General features: G+C 35.9%; 1 protein-coding gene across 9 annotated transcripts in view; it reads left to right on the top strand.

Annotated features, from left to right (window-relative positions):
• The window catches only part of LOC134742952 (polypyrimidine tract-binding protein 2), a 610,485-nt gene that overhangs the window by 458,503 nt on the left and 133,241 nt on the right, over nucleotides 1-18,741 (top strand). The window contains exon 1 of one of the 9 annotated variants that reach the window (XM_063676177.1): nucleotides 8,801-8,958. The exons of the other annotated variants lie outside the window; for them this stretch is intronic. Within the exon in view, the coding sequence (XP_063532247.1) occupies nucleotides 8,887-8,958 (72 nt within the window). The 5' untranslated portion in view covers nucleotides 8,801-8,886. Of the gene's footprint in view, nucleotides 1-8,800; nucleotides 8,959-18,741 lie in introns of those variants that run through there. 9 annotated transcript variants of the gene reach the window in all.

The raw sequence follows: 18,741 nt of genomic DNA on the forward strand, positions 1-18,741 counted from the left end.
CCCGTAGTATCAATATCCAGAGAGGACAATTGGGACTAACGTAGTATGGAGAAGCGGCCGTCCCCTTTCCTCTTAAGATATTCATTGAATTTTTTCCGCGCTTTAAATAATCCGAAGGAATGCGTTTCTTGTGTGACTTTTTGCTCTTAAGAAATTTAACTTGAGCTGATGGATTTATTTGGTACGCGTAAGATGGGAGGGCGCCGTGAGTACATACTACTTGTGCACTTAGAATAATTAGCGTTACTTAGTTTTGTAATGTTGTAGAAATTGGACGCGACTTCAAGGGCTTTATTTGTCTAGTATTGTGGAAATATTTCTTGTAATATCTCTTTGTGTTATTGTATGTCTTTACACGATACACAGGTGCCCCAAAAATACGTTGACCGCACCTGGGAGCAGTTGGCTTCCAAACCGGAGGCCGTCGCGACGACGCGTCGTTTCGTACTGACGAGTTTTTTTGGAACTTAGGTAATAAGACAATTTCTGTTCAATGGAGGAAAACGTCGCGAAATCTGAATGGAAGTTTAACTTCACGAGAGATGCTTTAAAAACATTGTCGCTTCGCCAGCGCTATTATACTTGCGATTAGGTTACCAAAAAAAGACTGGGAAAATGCAACCAGGAAAGATGAGGATACGCTATATTTTACAAACAAAAAAGCCGGCCAAGTGGGAGTCGGACTCGCGCACCGAGGGTTTCGTGCTTTTTAGTATTTGTTGTTATAGTGGCAACAGAAATACATCATCTGTGAAAATTGTAACTGTCTAGCTATGACGGTTCATGAGATACAGCCTGGTGACAGACAGACAAGACGGACAGCGGAGTCTTAGTAATAGGGTCCCGTTTTTACCCTTTGGGTACGGAACCCTGAAAAATAACTTAGTAAACACGTGCGAATCTCATTTTTACTTCTTCGACATTTATTGCTGGAATAAAATACGTAATTTAGTAGTTTAAGAAGATCGGAAAATCTCACCATTCCTTATAATTCACTTAAATAACTCGCTTTGATGTAAGCGTATTATAAGTCAAAGATTAAGCAATTCTGAAATCGTGGCAGTTCGTGGATTTACTCAAGCCGAGAGTTCTTTCATATTATATACGTGTATCTTAAAAGCGAATTCCAATGGTAAAAGTATGATTACAATATGATTCTGATGTCAGATTGTCCCGCTCGCACTCATCTATTGATGCGAGAGAGATGCACTGATATATCGTATTTTAATAATCATACTACGCCTGTAAGGCGCAGAACATTTTCGTAAACTCATGGTTATAAAGCATGGTTTATCTAGGAACGGCTGAGTAAAGGAAAATCGTACGGACCTTTATGCCACGTGATGTAGCTTATACGATACATGTGTTAGATATTCTTGAATAAATAATATCATTCTTTGCGCATACCTATTCCATTTGCTTTGAGAGATTGTGAACTCTTGATACGCTTCAAGTAACGCAGAAATACAAACTGAATTGTACTGCGAAACTTACAGGGACTATTATTATGGCACTGCAAGTTACGAAATTGTGAGCTTTGTTACACTGTTTCGAGTAACTTTAATTACCTAATAAAAATATGATTTATACATTTTTCATTAGACCAACATATACCGAGACAGAGGCAATTTGGGTTTTTGAATTTAGAACCATTTAGGAATAAGTTAAGAAAAGTTATAAAGAGTAGGTAGTTTCGAAAAATATGCAGACATATGGCGTTATTCATAAACGCGTTACTGGCCTGAAATAGCTATGAATCGTTTGTCTTTATGTCATTTTGACTTATGTATTTGTATTTGTAAGAAAGGGATAAAACATAATTTAACTAAATCAGGCACGTAAAGGTTTATGAATAAGGGGGATAGTTTCTAATTTGTAAGTTGGTTTTCATCATACCTACATAAATCAATCCCCTGGCTTTTATCCCTATTCGGGGTCAGCCCTCCTGATACTCTTCCGCCAATCTTGGCGGTTTTGCGTCTTTTTGGACTGTCTGCATCCAGGTGGTTGGGGGGTGGCCTTTGCCTCTTTTGCCTTCTTTATAGCCAGTACCTCTCGAGTCATTTTTTTTTTCATTCATTTATTTATTTAGGGACTTTTAATCTTAAGATTACGCCATTCCCATCGTACCTTAATCTAAATTACACTCGTCTACGGCCTGACAGTATACTGACTAATATAATTATACACAAATAAATATATCTCCTTTGCTTCTTCTGAGATTGGTGCCGCCAAGATGCTTTGAAAAGCGCCTACATCTAACCTATTAAGATTCAGTGCCTTCATCAACAATTGTCTTTTACCTTCGTTCCGCACACATTCCACCAGTATATGTTGAACATCCTCTACAATATTGCAAGCTTCACAGTTCGGGGATGGCCCTTTTTTCATCATAAAAGCGAACTTCTTTAGAGGAATGTGTCCTGAACGAAGTCTTAATCCTATCTTAATTAATTTCCTATTTAACCTAGCACTCATAAACAAACCAGCCGAACCAGCGCAGGCGGTTTTCTTGCATTTTTTGCGGGATTTCGGCCACCACGGCGACCCCCGGATGTATCTATTTTGGATCCTGTCCAGTCTGGTTACACCACCAGCCCATCGCAGCGTTTTCATTTCGGTGACATGCATTCTTTGTTCTTCGTGCTTTTGAACTCCCCAGCACTCGGATCAATATAGCAAGGCCGGCCTGACCGCTCGCTTATACACGGAACCCTTGTATTTTTGCATCACGGAAAACGCCGGAGTGCGACCATACCTAGATGAATAAGATAATTTAAGATTATTGTTTACGTACTTATTTGTAAAAAAATCAAGCGTAATATTAATTATATTGTTTCATAATTTTCTTCATGTTTATAGTACAAATCTGATTGTTAGGATAAAGCAAAAAAAATGTGGGTCATAAGTAAAGTAAGTCATAAAACTTTACAAGCCTCAATCCACGGTAATGTTTTGTAGTTCAAATATTATCGAAGTTATCTGAGAAATTAGAAATAAAATGCCCAGATGTTTGAAAGAAATGGTGAATTTCATTTATTTTTAGTGACGGATATGGTTAGCCAGTATCAACATTCCTATTTCAATCGACAACGCAAAATAGCAGATGAAAGACAAATAGTGCGCTTTAGGGGTTGTGGACACGTTCATTGTCACCCCTAAAACACAATCGCACCGAATTTTACATTCAGCTAAATTGTATTTATACGAACACGACTACCGCTTTGCTGAATCGAGTATTCCCGCGTTAGGTGCATAAATTATAGAGTGCGTACCGTGGTGATCACAGATAACTTGCCATAGACGGAGCATCATGTAGAAAACACGAAATGTCCTCCCAAATTAATTATAGGAATGTGACAATTCAGTAGCAACCAGTAAACAACTTTCCGAGTACTACTTACTACAAAATAAAATTATCAACAATTTGACTTCTGGCGATAAAATAAATTATCTAAATCTGTTAACTTTGCCATTGTGATGTTGAATAAAAATGTTCTGTCTATATAAATATGTGATAAACTTGTAGTATAAAATGTTATGCGTCGTAACATCGTGGTTGTCCGACAAATATCAGTTATGTTGAAATTGCTCGTAAACAGCCTCAGGCGTTCGTTTTTGAAATAAAACTAGACCGTGATAGTCTGTGAAAATCGTACCAAAAATAGTTATGATCACTGAAGCAAATTTTAAGCACTCGTTAACGAATATCCGTAAAGTCAATACGAGTAGGTAAATGTGGCATACTAGTAAGTATGGCTGGCCTCATTGGGGACGTTTACACATTGATTAGTGATTATTCCAGGTTCATACATTTGCTACTTGCTACTGGCGTTTATACAAATATTGCTCGTTAAAGTAGTATTGCTATAATGCGAATTCTATGAGAGGTAGTCCTCGGTTGAGGTGCTAAAATTGGGGGCGTCTTCTTTCCTGGGAATTTTGATAAATAACTAAGGTGAGTAAAATTATTTCCCTGTACTACACATCCACAGAATTCTTATCTCCCGAACGCAGCACTTTGATTACGAAGGAAAGGAATATTTGAAGAAGCCTTTGTTGTCTGACGCATGTGTAAAATGTATGTTTTGAAGAAGTACATATCTCAGGCTATGTCCAAATATTTGTGTGTAAATAAAGAAAGTATTCCAATTAACTTTTGAACAATTTGGACGAGGCGGTTGGTTCAGGAATTGTCGTAATTTTGTACTTATTCTATGGCGGCTAACAAGTAGTTACAGGATGGCCCAATAAAACGTTGTTTTTTTTATAATTTTCTTACTTGCACATCTTTTAAAAAAGAACATAAAAATTAGTACTAACCATTTAACTGAAACAAAATAATTATCTTTCAAAAATACTCTCATTTGGCTATTGATACACAAACGCAAACCGTTAAAATTAATAACGATATGTATTAAAAAATTGTCCTTAATAAAACAAGTTATCCCAGTTATAGTTAGTTATTCAAATAATACTTTCAGCTCAACTAAGATATTTGAGATAGCTTTGGACCACAGTTAGATTCTAAATTCTAAACTATAATTGGATGGTTTTACGGTAGGTACCTATTCAATAATATGTTTTTATTCTAATGGACCCTTTTCTTTCCTAATGAAACGTGTGTACCTAACTACCAAAAACCAAAACTTATACATTAGAGACCCGATCATTGAAACGGGCTAATGTGATCGCATCCCCATTATTTATTCATGCCCATGAATACTTGAGTTAATTTACTTAAATCTACAAAGTTGGTCTTGTTTTGACCTTGGTTTTCTAACGATTCAATACCCTTTTCCTTCCTAATTATTTGATTAAACGTGTATGCCGAACTACGAAAAACCAAAACTTATACATTAGAGTTATCCTGATCATTGAAATGGGCTAATGTGATCGCGTCTCCATCACTTATTTATGCCCATGAATACTTGAGCCAGTTCACCGGTCGCAGGGCAATCTTCCACCTTAATGATGTTGTACTTATTGCGTTGCTGCTTTTATTTTTACCAGGGCTCGGAACCGGTATTTTTTTTAAACCCCGAAATAGCCCAATATTTTGAATTGTTTTATGCTCATTACGTAGGACTGAATCATGTATTTAGGAAACAATTTTGCATTATTAAAACGTCCCATTAAAAATTAAATTATAAACAAAAGAACGAAAAAGAACGTAATAATACCGGTATTTTTGTATGGAGCAAATACCGGTTTCCGACCCCTGATTTTTACAAGGACTTATTTTTAAATTGTATCTAATTACTGTGATCAACTTAGTTTTTTATAGATTTTATTGACAACACTATACTGTACTAGTACAGTTTCTTATATTTACTCAGTAAAGATGGCACTTTTAACAGTTCACAATAACAAATATCGGGAACTCTGTACAAATATTTTTTTCTTGTAAATAAGTATCCTGTGACTTTCCGACATTATTAACTTGGAATCGTATATGGTTTACACTTTAATGAAGAAGTGTTTTGTGATGGACTCAGGTAAATATTGTATGCGACGTTTGACATTTAGCTGTGAACGTTGCAACACACACGACATACGTCGACACATGCATAAAGCGTCCCCTGCCCATGCATAAAACGGCCGTAGATGTAAAACCCCAAACGGCTTTTCTGAGGCGTTACATTTGAAGTACAGAGGTATCATTTCAAACGCCGACGTAGCACTCGCGAATCAATCTCTCAGACTAACCAGTATAACAGCATTCTTCGATTACGCATAGCTATTACGGATTTTGAGGTCACTGTACTTGAGGAGTCGACTCGCCTTTGCTCGTGTTAGCAATGCGAATTAAGGAAAGGACAGCGCATCGACACGTAGGTGTCAGAACTAACTGCAATTAGATGGTGCACGTGTCAGACGCAGATGAGTAGGTGATAGGGACTGGTAATCTCTCAATCCGGAAGGCAGGCAGTGACTGGTGCAGGAGAGCTGAGGATCGAGATGATGATGATGATGATGATGATGAAACTCTAAATATCGCTTGCTTGTTGTTCAGAGCTTTCGAGTTGCACTCTGTTGGCAGTGAGCCTGCATTTAATAACACTTAACCTGTCGCAGAAAATCTTTGTGCATATAAAAGGTCGGCAACGTTGATACCGCCATCGGAGTTGCAAAAGTTTTTATTCTAGGTATCTTCTCAATTTGGTCCAATAAATATGTATAAAACTAGTAATTCGGAATTTAAAAAGATGCAGTACAACATTAAAAAAATACACCGAAAGACAGCGCTTTCGGAGCGTTTCAATTACCGTGTAACCAAGTTTACTATAGGGTAGTTACACGGGTGTTGTCCATAGGTACTTGTGAGGAGACTTTCTATGACGATATAGATGAAAAGCACTAGGCTACACATGTATTGCGAATTAACAGTTGGAAGATTAACAGTTTTTATCTTACTTGTCTCTGGTTTCATCGTTCATTAGCGGACAGATGCGTCCAGCAATCGGAATTCGATCACCGCTTTAGGAACAATGTTACAGAGGGCGGCGTATAATTGACGTCTGTTTCGTGTTGTTTTCTGCTTGCCTGGTACTTTTCGATCTGATCGATACCTTCACAAATGATAAAAAACCGGCCAAGTGCGAGTCGGGCTCGCGTTCCAAGGGTTCCGTACATTAGGTAGGGGTTGGATTAAAAACTAAGTAATTAAGCCCGACTCACGCTTGACTGCACATTTCTAATAGGTTTTCCTGTCTTCTATTGGTAAAGAACTATATTGTGTATTTTTTTCAAAACTAGACCCAGTAGTTTCGGAGATAAAAAGGGGGGGGGACTTCTAAACAATTTATTTTAAAATGACGAAAAAAATTATTTGAGATTCTTAAAATAAAGTCTAGATTTGATATGTAACACGATATAGTTTGAAAAACTTTATCTTTTAAATTTTCTCATTTACCCCCCAAAAGTGGCCCCCATGTTTAAATTCATATGTCCGTCTTTGGGTCACAAACTTACATATGTGCACCTACTTTCAACTTAATTGGTCCAGTAGTTTTGGAGAAAATGGGCTGTGACAGACGGACAGACAGACAGACACCTATAAGGGTTCCGTTTTTTCCTTTTGAGGTACGGAACTCTAAAAATAGGTAAAAGCGTACAAAATTATACATGTTAAGTATAGCTAGTTTTATTTTGTTAATTGCACACGGAGCATACTGTAGATTTCACTTTTCACATGCTCCAGCCAGCTGCATACACCGTGTGCAATGACTACGAATCAATCACTTAATACGGTTATGCAATTTTTTTCTCACTTAATTTTCATCACTTTGAGTCAAATTTCATACAATAACATCCGGCCATAAAATTTCAGAAAAAAAAAAACAAGATTTAGACACTATTTGTAGCATTGACAGGTAAAACCTATGCATACAATACTTCGAATGGCCAGCCCCATTGCCTAATAATATTTTTAAAATGTGGCCTCCATCGTTTTACAAACAATTCTACAATATATAAATTGTATATACAGATTACAGATGTCAATCACAATAAAAAAATCAACGATGATCAACTCTGGTCAACGTGACGAACCCACATCCTTGGATTGCCGGTCCAATGCGTTACCAATTGCGTACGTCCCACAATAATAAAGGAAAAATATATTAACATTTAAATTCTACAATACGCAGTAAATCAAACTAGAGCATGCATTTCTAGACTTCCTAGTGTCTAGGCTGCGTTGCTCGAGATCTAGATTCGCGTGTTTATCTCATGGCACCTCCGCTCCGCTGGCCTGAGATTTTCCACTGCGATTATTATATGTAACAACCTAACTCCGAGAAAACGGCTCAATGCTCGTTAGAAAGAATGATAAAAATATAAACGCAGCCGTTCGTGTAATGTAAAAGCGAGAATTATAGGCTGTACGGATGATGGTTGCACTTTTATCTTGTCACTCACGCTTAAGGGTCCCCGGCAAGCTCGGTTCTCCATACGAACGTAGTTACGCTCTCATTTTAAAACGAGTATCTAGTTTGCTCTAAAACTTTGTACTTACAATAGGATAAGGAATCTTATGTCTGTTATTAGTTTATGCAGCTTCAGATACCATAGTTAAAAAAGTACAGCGAATTTAAGTTTTTCATACAAAACTTGTTTTTGCTCTATTTTGTTTGTTTTATAAACTGGAGTTATATAAACTAATTACAGACCTAGATATACCTCATGTATCATATGCAAAATTTATTACAATCCAACACATAGTTTTAAAATGAGAACGAAACTCCGTTTGTATGGGAAGGTGAAATTCGGCCTAGCTTGCCGGGGACTCTTAAGGTACTGTTTGGATTCAGAGTACACCAGCATTACTGCTGTGGTAATGCTCGAGTAGTTTATATAAATGTCTCGATAAAATTATCTTTTTGGCGTTTCCTGCAGCAATGCAGTCGGCAGCATTACTGCTGCAGTATTGTGGTGCGACGTTGCACCTGCAAATGTCAAAATAGATGTTGCTGCCTGGATGTATGACATTTGCGGCAGCTATGTCGCGCCGCAATACTGCAGTTGTAACGCTGATACAGTCTGAAGCCGAACGGTACTTTTTTCCGTTGACCCCTTGAAACATGTGTGCAAAGCAAAAGTACACACGTTTTACTTTTTTTATTAAAAACAATGTATAAGAAGATAAAAAATAAAAAATAACGCACAGCAAACTGTAATTTACGTTATGGCAAATCGGTAAGTATTCAAAATTAAAAAAAAAACGGCGCAGCGCGGTAGTCTTTTATTTTTAACACCGCGGGTACATTTGTTGTGACATTTGAAATGTCATTCTTCTTTCGCTCGCTTATCTATTCCTACGATGTGTTTCACTCTTATTTAAAATAGTATTTCTAAACTATTTTCTTTTCTTATGAAGTGGAAATGGTGTTTCGTTTAAGTTTGTCCCGTTTTGGTTTACGTTACACCCATGATGAGCGTGATTCCGTCGATCAGGTAAGATTTTCTAATATATTTGATAAATGAACAGTATTTTAACATGACAATGTGCTATAATATCGATCTTATTGTGTCTTTTACATAAATTATATCGGTCCTCATTGATCACTTTTGACAACATAATAAATAACGCTACCTGTATTAAGGCAGTACAAAAGATCTGAACTCGTTTAGGAAAACGCTAAAAACTTACTCATCAATCAATGTTTCGTAACAATAATTTGACGTATGATAGATAAAATATTATGTTATAAAAGCATTTCCTTTCCTGTAGTACGTGTGAGTATTTTAATATGTTTGGAAGTATAATTATAACGATGTACGTATCCTTTTGGTTTTGATTAAATTTAAAATATATTTTATTAATTTTCGCTCAGTCACGTTAAAGTCAAAAATAAATGTTATTAGTAGAAATAGTTTATATACTTAAACTTAGTAGGTATAAATAATAAACAAGAATTTGATGATTTTTTCTATAAAATTATGAATACATTTGTTTTTACCCTTTAAGTGATTGAAATAACAATGAAAGAGATAATGTCTACTGTACCATAATATATTATTCAATAAACTGTCATTTAAAAAAAAAAAAATGTAAGTATCGGTGTGTATCGTCGCATACAAATTCGATATTTGTTTAAGGTTAGGCGGGCTAGTATACCAATAATTTCCGAAATACAAAGTAAACTACAGGTATTGCAATTGAAAGTACCTTATCTGTGCCAAGTTTCACCCAAATCTCTTCAGCCGTTTTTGCGACACAGTACAAATACATCTTTACATGCAAACTTTTCTCGTGTACCTATAGTAAGGACTTCACTTAAGCATTTCCCGTCAAAACACAACCCACCTAATACACTAACTGTTTATATCTCTTCATACTAGATCCGTCGCGTCATGCCATAAGCATTAATCACTAAATGGTTGTGTTGGCAACACCTGAGAAGTGTGTCTGAGCATTAGCTGTAGCCTGTAGCACTTTTACGTCGCCGTATACTTTTGTTCACGTGTTCATGCTAGTCATGTTGCTACAGAGTTGTTGCAATTGCAAAAAGAGTCAAAATAACCAATATACACTGACCAGTGAAAACGGGTCCACTTGTATGGAAAAAAACTCCATGAAACCGGTGGTACTGAACAAACAACATACATAGTGTGGATTTGAACATATACAACATGGTCCCGATAAACATACATTTTTTTATTTTTTTATTAGCCTACTTTGGTGTCCCACTGCTGGGCAATCGACATTTTCCCACCATTTGGGGTAGAATGCGTCCAATTCATCCCGCCATCTCCTTTTTGGTCTGCCTGAACCCCGGCCTGCACCTTCTATGGTGCTCCGTGGGTCCCACTCAGTGCAAACATACATAGTCAGTTAAAATCATAACTTCCTTTTTGGGTTTTTAATAGTTATTTCCAAAGACGTTTGCCTCGCTTAGTATACAATTTTATGTGTTAATATAAACTTATGATACATTAATATTAAAAACTGACAGTTCCTGATCTTCACCTATTAGTGGGTAATGTGTTTGTCTCAATATTTGTTATATTTCGTCAGCATTTGCGATTTTAAAACCAATACCCAAAGCCCTAATTCGTTTGTCCTTTGATGTTAATGATAGTTAGATGGGCAATATATTTTAACTAATTCATTGTTAAGATTCATAAATAAGGGGGATAGCTACACTGGTTTTCCCGGCTCGTACCTGCGCCCAGCAGGCAATGTGGTAGTTTGTGGCGTTCACACGGCGGTAAGTAAAACAAATGGAGGCGTTTTCCGTTTCGAGAGTTTGCTTCTTGTGTGGGTGTTAGTTCTTGCGAGGATTATGTTGTGTGCGATAAGTTTTAACTATACGACAGATGTGCACTACTTGCAAAATTGTGAGATAGAACTGTAATACACCTATAGGAATTTTAATAAATTTAATTACATAATTCTTTGCACACAACAAACAATACATAGAAGGGTACTGATCATTCATATTTTAAATCGATTACAACAAATATAACCAGTTTATTTCATAAAAAGGTGTGTATTACAATATGGCTAAATCTTTTTAAAAAACCGGCCAAGTGCGAGTCGCACTCGCCCGCCGAAGGTTCCGTACTTTTTAGTATTTCTTGTTATAGCGGCAACAGAAATACATCATCTGTGAAATTTTCAACTGTCTAGCTATCACGGTTCATGAGATACAGCCTGGTGACAGACAGACGGACACACGGACAGCGGAGTCTTAGTAATAGGGTCTTGTTTTATCCTTTGGGTACGGAACCCTAAAAATTATGAATTGAATTATGAAAACACCAATTTAAATCGAAATGCTACTTGAAATTTAAAAAAACTGGTACTTTTAAGGCCATTGGGCAAAAAAATGATACTATATTAGGTCAACAATAATATAGGGACATCTCCAAAGAACAATTTATAATATTCTGGAACATCGTTATCTAATTACGACAATGTACGTTAATATTGCTGTCTCAATGCGACGGAATCAATAACCACGTACAATTCAATAATTGTAGATAATTAACTGATATTGTATGCACGTCCCGAAGGATGCTGCATTAACCTGATCTTCGCTGCATTAAGAATGCATAGCCAATATTGTTAATTAAATCTAACTACTACATACATGATGTTACTTGTATTGAAATATTGTATTTATTCACAGCGACGGGACTTAATCGCGTAAAATAAGTTTTAAACCTCTGACGTTTCGAGGACAGCGTTGTCCCCGTGGTCTCGGAGAAGACTGGCTAAAGTTGACATCAACATCTTCTAGGCGCGCGATTAAGTCCCGTCGTTGTGAATAATAATGAGTAAAAATCATGAAAGTATAAATATTGTATTTATTTGTTATTCACAAACGGTTTTTAAATAAGGAAAGAAGTCGTACAGCAGTATTCGAATTTTAGTTATTCGATCTGTTTCAGATATAATACTGATATGTTAGTGTGAAAAATAACGTTTTTGGTTGAAGAAATGTTACTTTTGACACTGACGGATCAGTATCATATCGGAAACAGATCGAATAGGAGACTAAAATTCGAATACGCTTGTTAGATAGTTTTCAATGAATTTATAAAAAAAAAATCAATTTTTACCTGTCACTAATGATTCCGATTTTATACATAGTGACTGCCATATTGGACAAAGATATCGCAACACATCCTTATTCCTAAAAAATATGGTGTAATACTTAACACAATATGTGGCATTGTTTTGGCAGTCACTATCTTTGGGGTATGACTGTACCATGAATTAGAGTTTTTAGAATACATTTCGTGTTGTTGAAATAGCTTTTTTTAAATCTGTACCTAATTAATCGAGCTATTTTTATCGGGTATTGGTATTTGCCCCATTCAATTACTTTTATTGGTCCAAAAAAAGAATATTCCCTTCCTGTGTTTTCCACGTCGACAAAAAAAATAAACCAATATATTCGGACTATATCAAATATTATACTTGCAATCCATACAATATGAAAAGTGCAAAGCGAAAAGGAATATAATCCAGCTAGTGGGTTTGTTAGTACACAAAAGTCATAGCAAACATGAATCAAACAGCAGTGGAAGTCCGGAAATTGATACCGCTCTGTAGGACCCGGTGTTCCCAAAGTACGTGTATACCAAGGATAGGTGAGCTAGTCTTTATACGTGTACTTTGGGACTAGAAAGTCGTATATAGACGAGTGGTTTTGGAATCTGGGAATATTCAACTCAGGGGAATGTAACAGATTATACACACATAATAATGAAAATAAATATAACACGTCCCCTGTCCCCAAATTTACTTCTAGGGCATTGTAGCAAATATAATAAGCCCACTACATACTCGTATTAATAACAATGCAATAATGCGTACTCTCGGAAAATTAAATGGTTAAATACAAGAATTTCGATTCTTTTATCGGCATTATATTAGCGTTGTGTAAAGATTCAATTCGTGTTTTGTCTAAATTCATGAAACAATTTGATACGTTATAAGAAATAAATACTAAATTAAAATTCGTTTTCATGTTCTTACAGTCTATAATATTTTTTGGTGTTCTCAAGAAGAGAGGAATGCGCCCGTTGGGATTATTCCCGGGAACGTAAAATATGACCACAGCGCATCACTACTAAGTGATATACACCATTTTGGCCTCAGGCGGTATATCTACTTATACATAGAAAGTTATGGAGCTTAGTGCCCTGTCGCTATAACCGGAATCGCTTTTAGCGAAGCAACTTTGTCCGTCTGAACTGCTGAATAATGTAGATGAGAAATGCTGTTTGGTTTCATCAGTTAGTTAGTTGATTTATTATTTATTAAGCTAGCATCAGAAATGATTTCAATATATTGAAAGACTGGTGTGATCTGGCGGCGGATACAGGATGCCTACTGTATCGACCAAACGCGTATTGCTTTTAGGATCACTTTACACTTTCTAAATGATGTTTGAATGTATTAATGACATTTGAGGAATTTAACCTCGTGGAGTTTCGGTTCAAGCTACAGGAACAGCTAATGCCATTCTCAACCAAAAGGGTACTTATTGTCGGTTGTCAATAAGGCGCTATTTCCATATAGTTTCAATTTGAAATCAACCTTATCGACAAGCGACAATGTGGTACCTTTTGGTTGGTCACAATGTATGGCTAATTAAGAGAATTTTTCCGTCACTGTATATACCTGTATTTGAAATATTATTTTTAATACTTGGAAAAACATTGTTTACTCCACCATACCGATAAATAAAGTTATATTTTATTTTCAAAATTGATCAGAACACCATGCATACCTAAAAAATTTAAAATACCTACGACTAATAATAAATTTCGCTACAGCGCCAACATTCTTTACCGAAATGAAATTGTTGTACAAGTACTATTTCATTTAATTCAAAACCATTGTTTTTGTGTTTAATTGATTCGTTAACGAACGCGTCTGCTGCCAATAGGGATTAAAACTGCGAACTGAGCACTAAAGAGGGCGCCTCTTTTCGTTAAAAGTCGTCAATATCGAATTCTACGAACTTTTATGGAAACAAGACACCTGAAATGCTAATCAGTATATTTTTCTGTCACTTACTTCTGTACATTAGTTATTTTATCTACTATGTGATTAATTAAACCTGAACGTTACAGAGGCATCTTCTGCAACGAAAGATACTATTAATTAAGAAGGACTTTTCCCAAACATACATAAAAACCTACTAACAAGTAAATAATAAAATGTGACGATTTGAAAAGAATCCTTTTAATTTAATCCTTCATTTTAATAAAAATGTCCTAAATGATTATTTAGGTCATTTTTTTTTCTGGGTCGACAATGCTAACGAGTAAGAAATAAACAGGCCAATTCGAGTTTTAGTTATTAGATCTGTTTCCAATATGATACTGAACTGTCGGTGTCAAAAGTGACGTTTTTGATTGAAGAACTGTCACTTTTGACACTGACAGATCAGTATCATATCGGAAACAGATCTAATACCTAATTAAAATTTGAATTGGCCTGAAAGATCCGAGATAAAAAGTACTTGGTGCAAAAAAATGGGTCAAAAACGACTTCTGGACTTCATTCTTCTCATAGCCAACGGTTTCGCGAGTTTCTTGAAATTGCAGTGACTGAAACTATGGAGGGCATTAAACGTTAATGCACCAACAATATTCCCTGCTTGGGTATCGTAAAAACTTCGCCCACTACTCGTGGGGTCGTGGCCGTAAGCGGACGACATCATGCACTTTGACATTGTTTTAAAGTAAATTCCGATACTAACTTGAATGACAATAAGTCTTGCTTTTTAAGACCCTGGAGACATGAACAAAGTTTAATTGGTATTTTAGTAATTTCTAAACGAGGTAGCGTGCGATAGGAAGATTTCAAAGCAAGTTTAATAGTCACTCCATTTAAGTAACTGATTTCTAGATAAGTTTCTGTCAATTTGTGCCATGAAACTTATTACTTAGCAAGTTAATAGAATTTTCTTAGAAATATTTACCTTGTTAGAACTGGATAAGGGACCTAATAGATGCCCTGACTCATATCAATCAACAAACAAAAAAAGAAACTTTTACCTTTCAAATTGATATGAAGTATCTTGGAAGCATGTTTGATATTCTTTGCCCACTGTTTCAACGGATGTCTTTGGCAACAAACTTAATAATAAGTTGTTTCTCAATTTGGGTATGTAATAAACAAGTATGTAGGTAATAGTATTACTACTCCCTATGCTATAAAGAAAAAAATTGCTTTGCTATCATGGATTGTAGAATTTTCAAAATTCTCTGACACTATATTTAGTGTATACACGGTAACTTTCGCCTTCAAAGTGCAGACTGCAGTCGAAAAACTTAAAGTGCACCTGCTCCTACTATAACCTAACATTATGTTGCTATCAACACACGATGTCGAGTTTTACCAAATACGAGTAGTTACGAACTCGGATAGTCGAAATAAATGTAAGATATTGTGTTGAAAATATATATTGAAACGAGAGGTCTCAAAATTTACTTTATACATATTACCGTATATTAACTTACATTTACAGTGTTATAATAAAACGTATCACTTCAATGCGAGTTAAAAAGAATGTTGTGATTTATGAACGCTTTTAAGTAAGTACATAATAGAATCTAAAGTGCAGAAATGCGGCTGGTAGCTTAACTTTAACTTTTTTCAGCAGAATGTTAGCAACATATTAAATATATTAATAACGGGTCACTCACGTATTTTAAGTCGAAAAACAGGGCTGCGGCCCGCAGTCTGCGCTGGTCCGTCACCGTCAACGCAAGCTCCTGATGACACTCAGTGAAACGTGTCGAGAGTTTTTCGACTTAAAATACATGTGTAACCCGTTATTAGAATGTTAGCAACATAACATTGAGCCCGATTCAGTTGTAAAAACTTGTTAAGGTTTTGAACTTATTTTGGTTTCAAAACACACACACACACACACACACACACACAGTTTTGTCATACCGTCAAACTAGCCAAGTTTGCCTCCAGGGGAAGGGGAGATCGGGGCTAGTATAGTTACTATTTTTAGTTAACCACAAATTTTATTAAGAATACTTGATTTCAGTATTCATATAATGCGATCAAAATCAACGTACATATCTAACATTCGTAATAAAACAGTGATTTGGACCATTCTATGTGAGATTTTTTTATTATTAACTTTTAAATGCGTAAAGTCGGAAAGTAACAACTTACCCCGACAGCTACAGCCAACAAATCTCCACTAGCGTGCCTCGGATTAACTCGCAGCTCACATTCCGCATGCTCAGTAGTTACGGGCCTAGTAATTGGCATTCACTGCGCTGGACGCCACGGAAATTAAAAATGATTGTACTGCCTGTACTGTAGGCAAACTGACACAAAGTGAAGACTTTGTCGGAAAAGGAAGATGCTCTTAAATAAATTTTCTTAAGTTTTTGGTACATTTTCAAGCGATTACTGTTTTTTTAAATAAATACTGTTTTTTGCATTAAAATTTTATTCAATATAAAATATAGAGTAATAATGAAATAAACATTTAAAACTTTCAGTGCAAAAAACAAATCGGTGTTAAAAATTTTGCCGTAAAAAGATTGCAAAAACTTGCACAATATGGAAATTGAGCTGCAATACTTCTTGAAAAATATTGTTGGTACTGTTATTTATCACATCATAGACAATCTTGACAATGGAAAGTGAAGGCATGTTTGCAAATTAACAAACGAGATTCACAATCAACCCCCCGTAATTACATTGTTAATATTTACAATGACTGAAAGTTTAAACATGCAAATTGCACACTTTTCCAACGATTCGTGTTGTTAAAAAGCGGCGGACAAAGGCAGCGCGTAAATGTTTACCCGACACATCGGTCGTTGTGTGCATCAATTAAAAATATATTACTTGCTGGGTTAACTTCCGTCCGTTCGGAACGCTGGGTTGCCCGGTTCGTGTCCAAATGTCGTATATCTACAACAGTTCCCTATGAAAACCGGCTTTTGTTTATTGCAGCCGGTGCAGTCCGCTCAAGCGCAGAATATTCAGAACGTAACTGCAGGCCGGTGCGTTGTTACTGTTCTTCAGTACCAAATACTGATAGAATTTGTAACAGCATGTTTTACATTTTAATAGAGCTTGTTGCAGTTTCATACACGCCAAGATAGTAAATGAACTTCTTTATGCAATCAAACGGCAATCCGCTCGGCCACAACTTTCTACATGCATATAGCATATTCCCACCATCGTTCAGTTACCGACGATGAATAAAGACTAAAGTGTTGCGGCATTACCCCGTCTGTTCCACTTCATTTCCCCTCCCGCACATTGTACCTACGTTAAAGAAAGATAGGATGTACCTGTATCGCTAGCTTTGTATGTTTAGAATAGCCCCAGGTGATGCGTTTGCATCGCCATCACAAATGCACAGTGTACGGGTAGCTTGCAGCGATAATTTTTATTCGCTCAAATAAACATATTTGCGCAACTTTTATCTGAGCTGTTCGACTAGTGCTGAGCCGCGTTAATATTCCCTAAGACAACAAGAAAACAAATGCTCGACATTTTTATTCTATGTAACTTAATATGTAAAATACAATTGATCTGTGTTCATCTATTTAATGCACGCTATTACTGACTGACACGAATACATTATTGTATAACGTCTATAAATACTTTAATCCTTTCTAAGGAATAAGGGTGTCAGAAATTACGCAAAATTGAACCATATCACTTTAAAACAAAGTTCAAAATCATATGGGAAATATATTCCCGCTACCTTATAATGTATTAAATATTAAGTTTGTAGATAGCCTTGTTCAGGGAATATTAAAATATTAGGAATTAACTTTCAAAGTCATGTTTATTGATATGGTATCGTAATCGCACACATTACGCTTTATTTATTGACTTTAAGATTTTCTTTAACCAGTTGGACGTCAATGACGGATATATCGGCACCGCAGGTCCAACGCCAAAGACTGATTAGTCCGTCACAGACCACAGAGCAACATAGACCTACGTGCATGTGCATACAGTTCAATTTCAGTTTTGACACTTCGGTGACGTGGCGTCCGAGTGACAGCTTTTGTGTTTGACACGGCGTCGAACAGCTTAATTTATTAATCATATTTCCTCTTATTCTCACATTCAAACAAAGTACATAAGGCAAATTTAAAATAAAAAGGCATTCTTTACTAACAAATATCAAACATCCTAGTCTTAAACTTACATTATTAATTAAAATCAAAACGCCCATTATTTCCTGAAGTCGTAAACAGTACGGGAACGTTACAAGAAATATTCAAGCGTAAAAATATGCCTCAAAACGGCACATCACTACGTTCTACTTTCTGCCTTCGCATCGTTATTTTCATATGAATTCCGTTTGTGTGACATATTTTTATTTTTCATGTACGTTAAACGACCGATCATAGTCCATCAGTCAATTTGCCGCGGCCCAATCTGTATTCTAAATTGGGTGGATTCATGCCCTCGACATCAACTTTTGAATATAGTTATACTGTATAACTTTCGCTCCAATTTCGAAAGCAATTTTAGTATTATTCATGAGTTAAAATTTGAAAATGGGTGTAACATTCAACCGGTTTATATTTTCACTGGTTCAATTATTTTTTGTTAATGATTCTATTCGACTGTGTTTTTCTGTGTGTACCTATTAATGGTCCGTACCGGATACGACTAATACGTTTATGTAGTTCGAATCATTGGCAATAGGTTTTGTACAAAGTATACATAATATTACTAAGTAACAGTTACTTTTGTAAAACAAATAC

Source organism: Cydia strobilella, chromosome 7, assembly GCF_947568885.1.
Source record: "Cydia strobilella chromosome 7, ilCydStro3.1, whole genome shotgun sequence".
NCBI classification, from domain to species: Eukaryota; Metazoa; Arthropoda; class Insecta; order Lepidoptera; family Tortricidae; genus Cydia; species Cydia strobilella.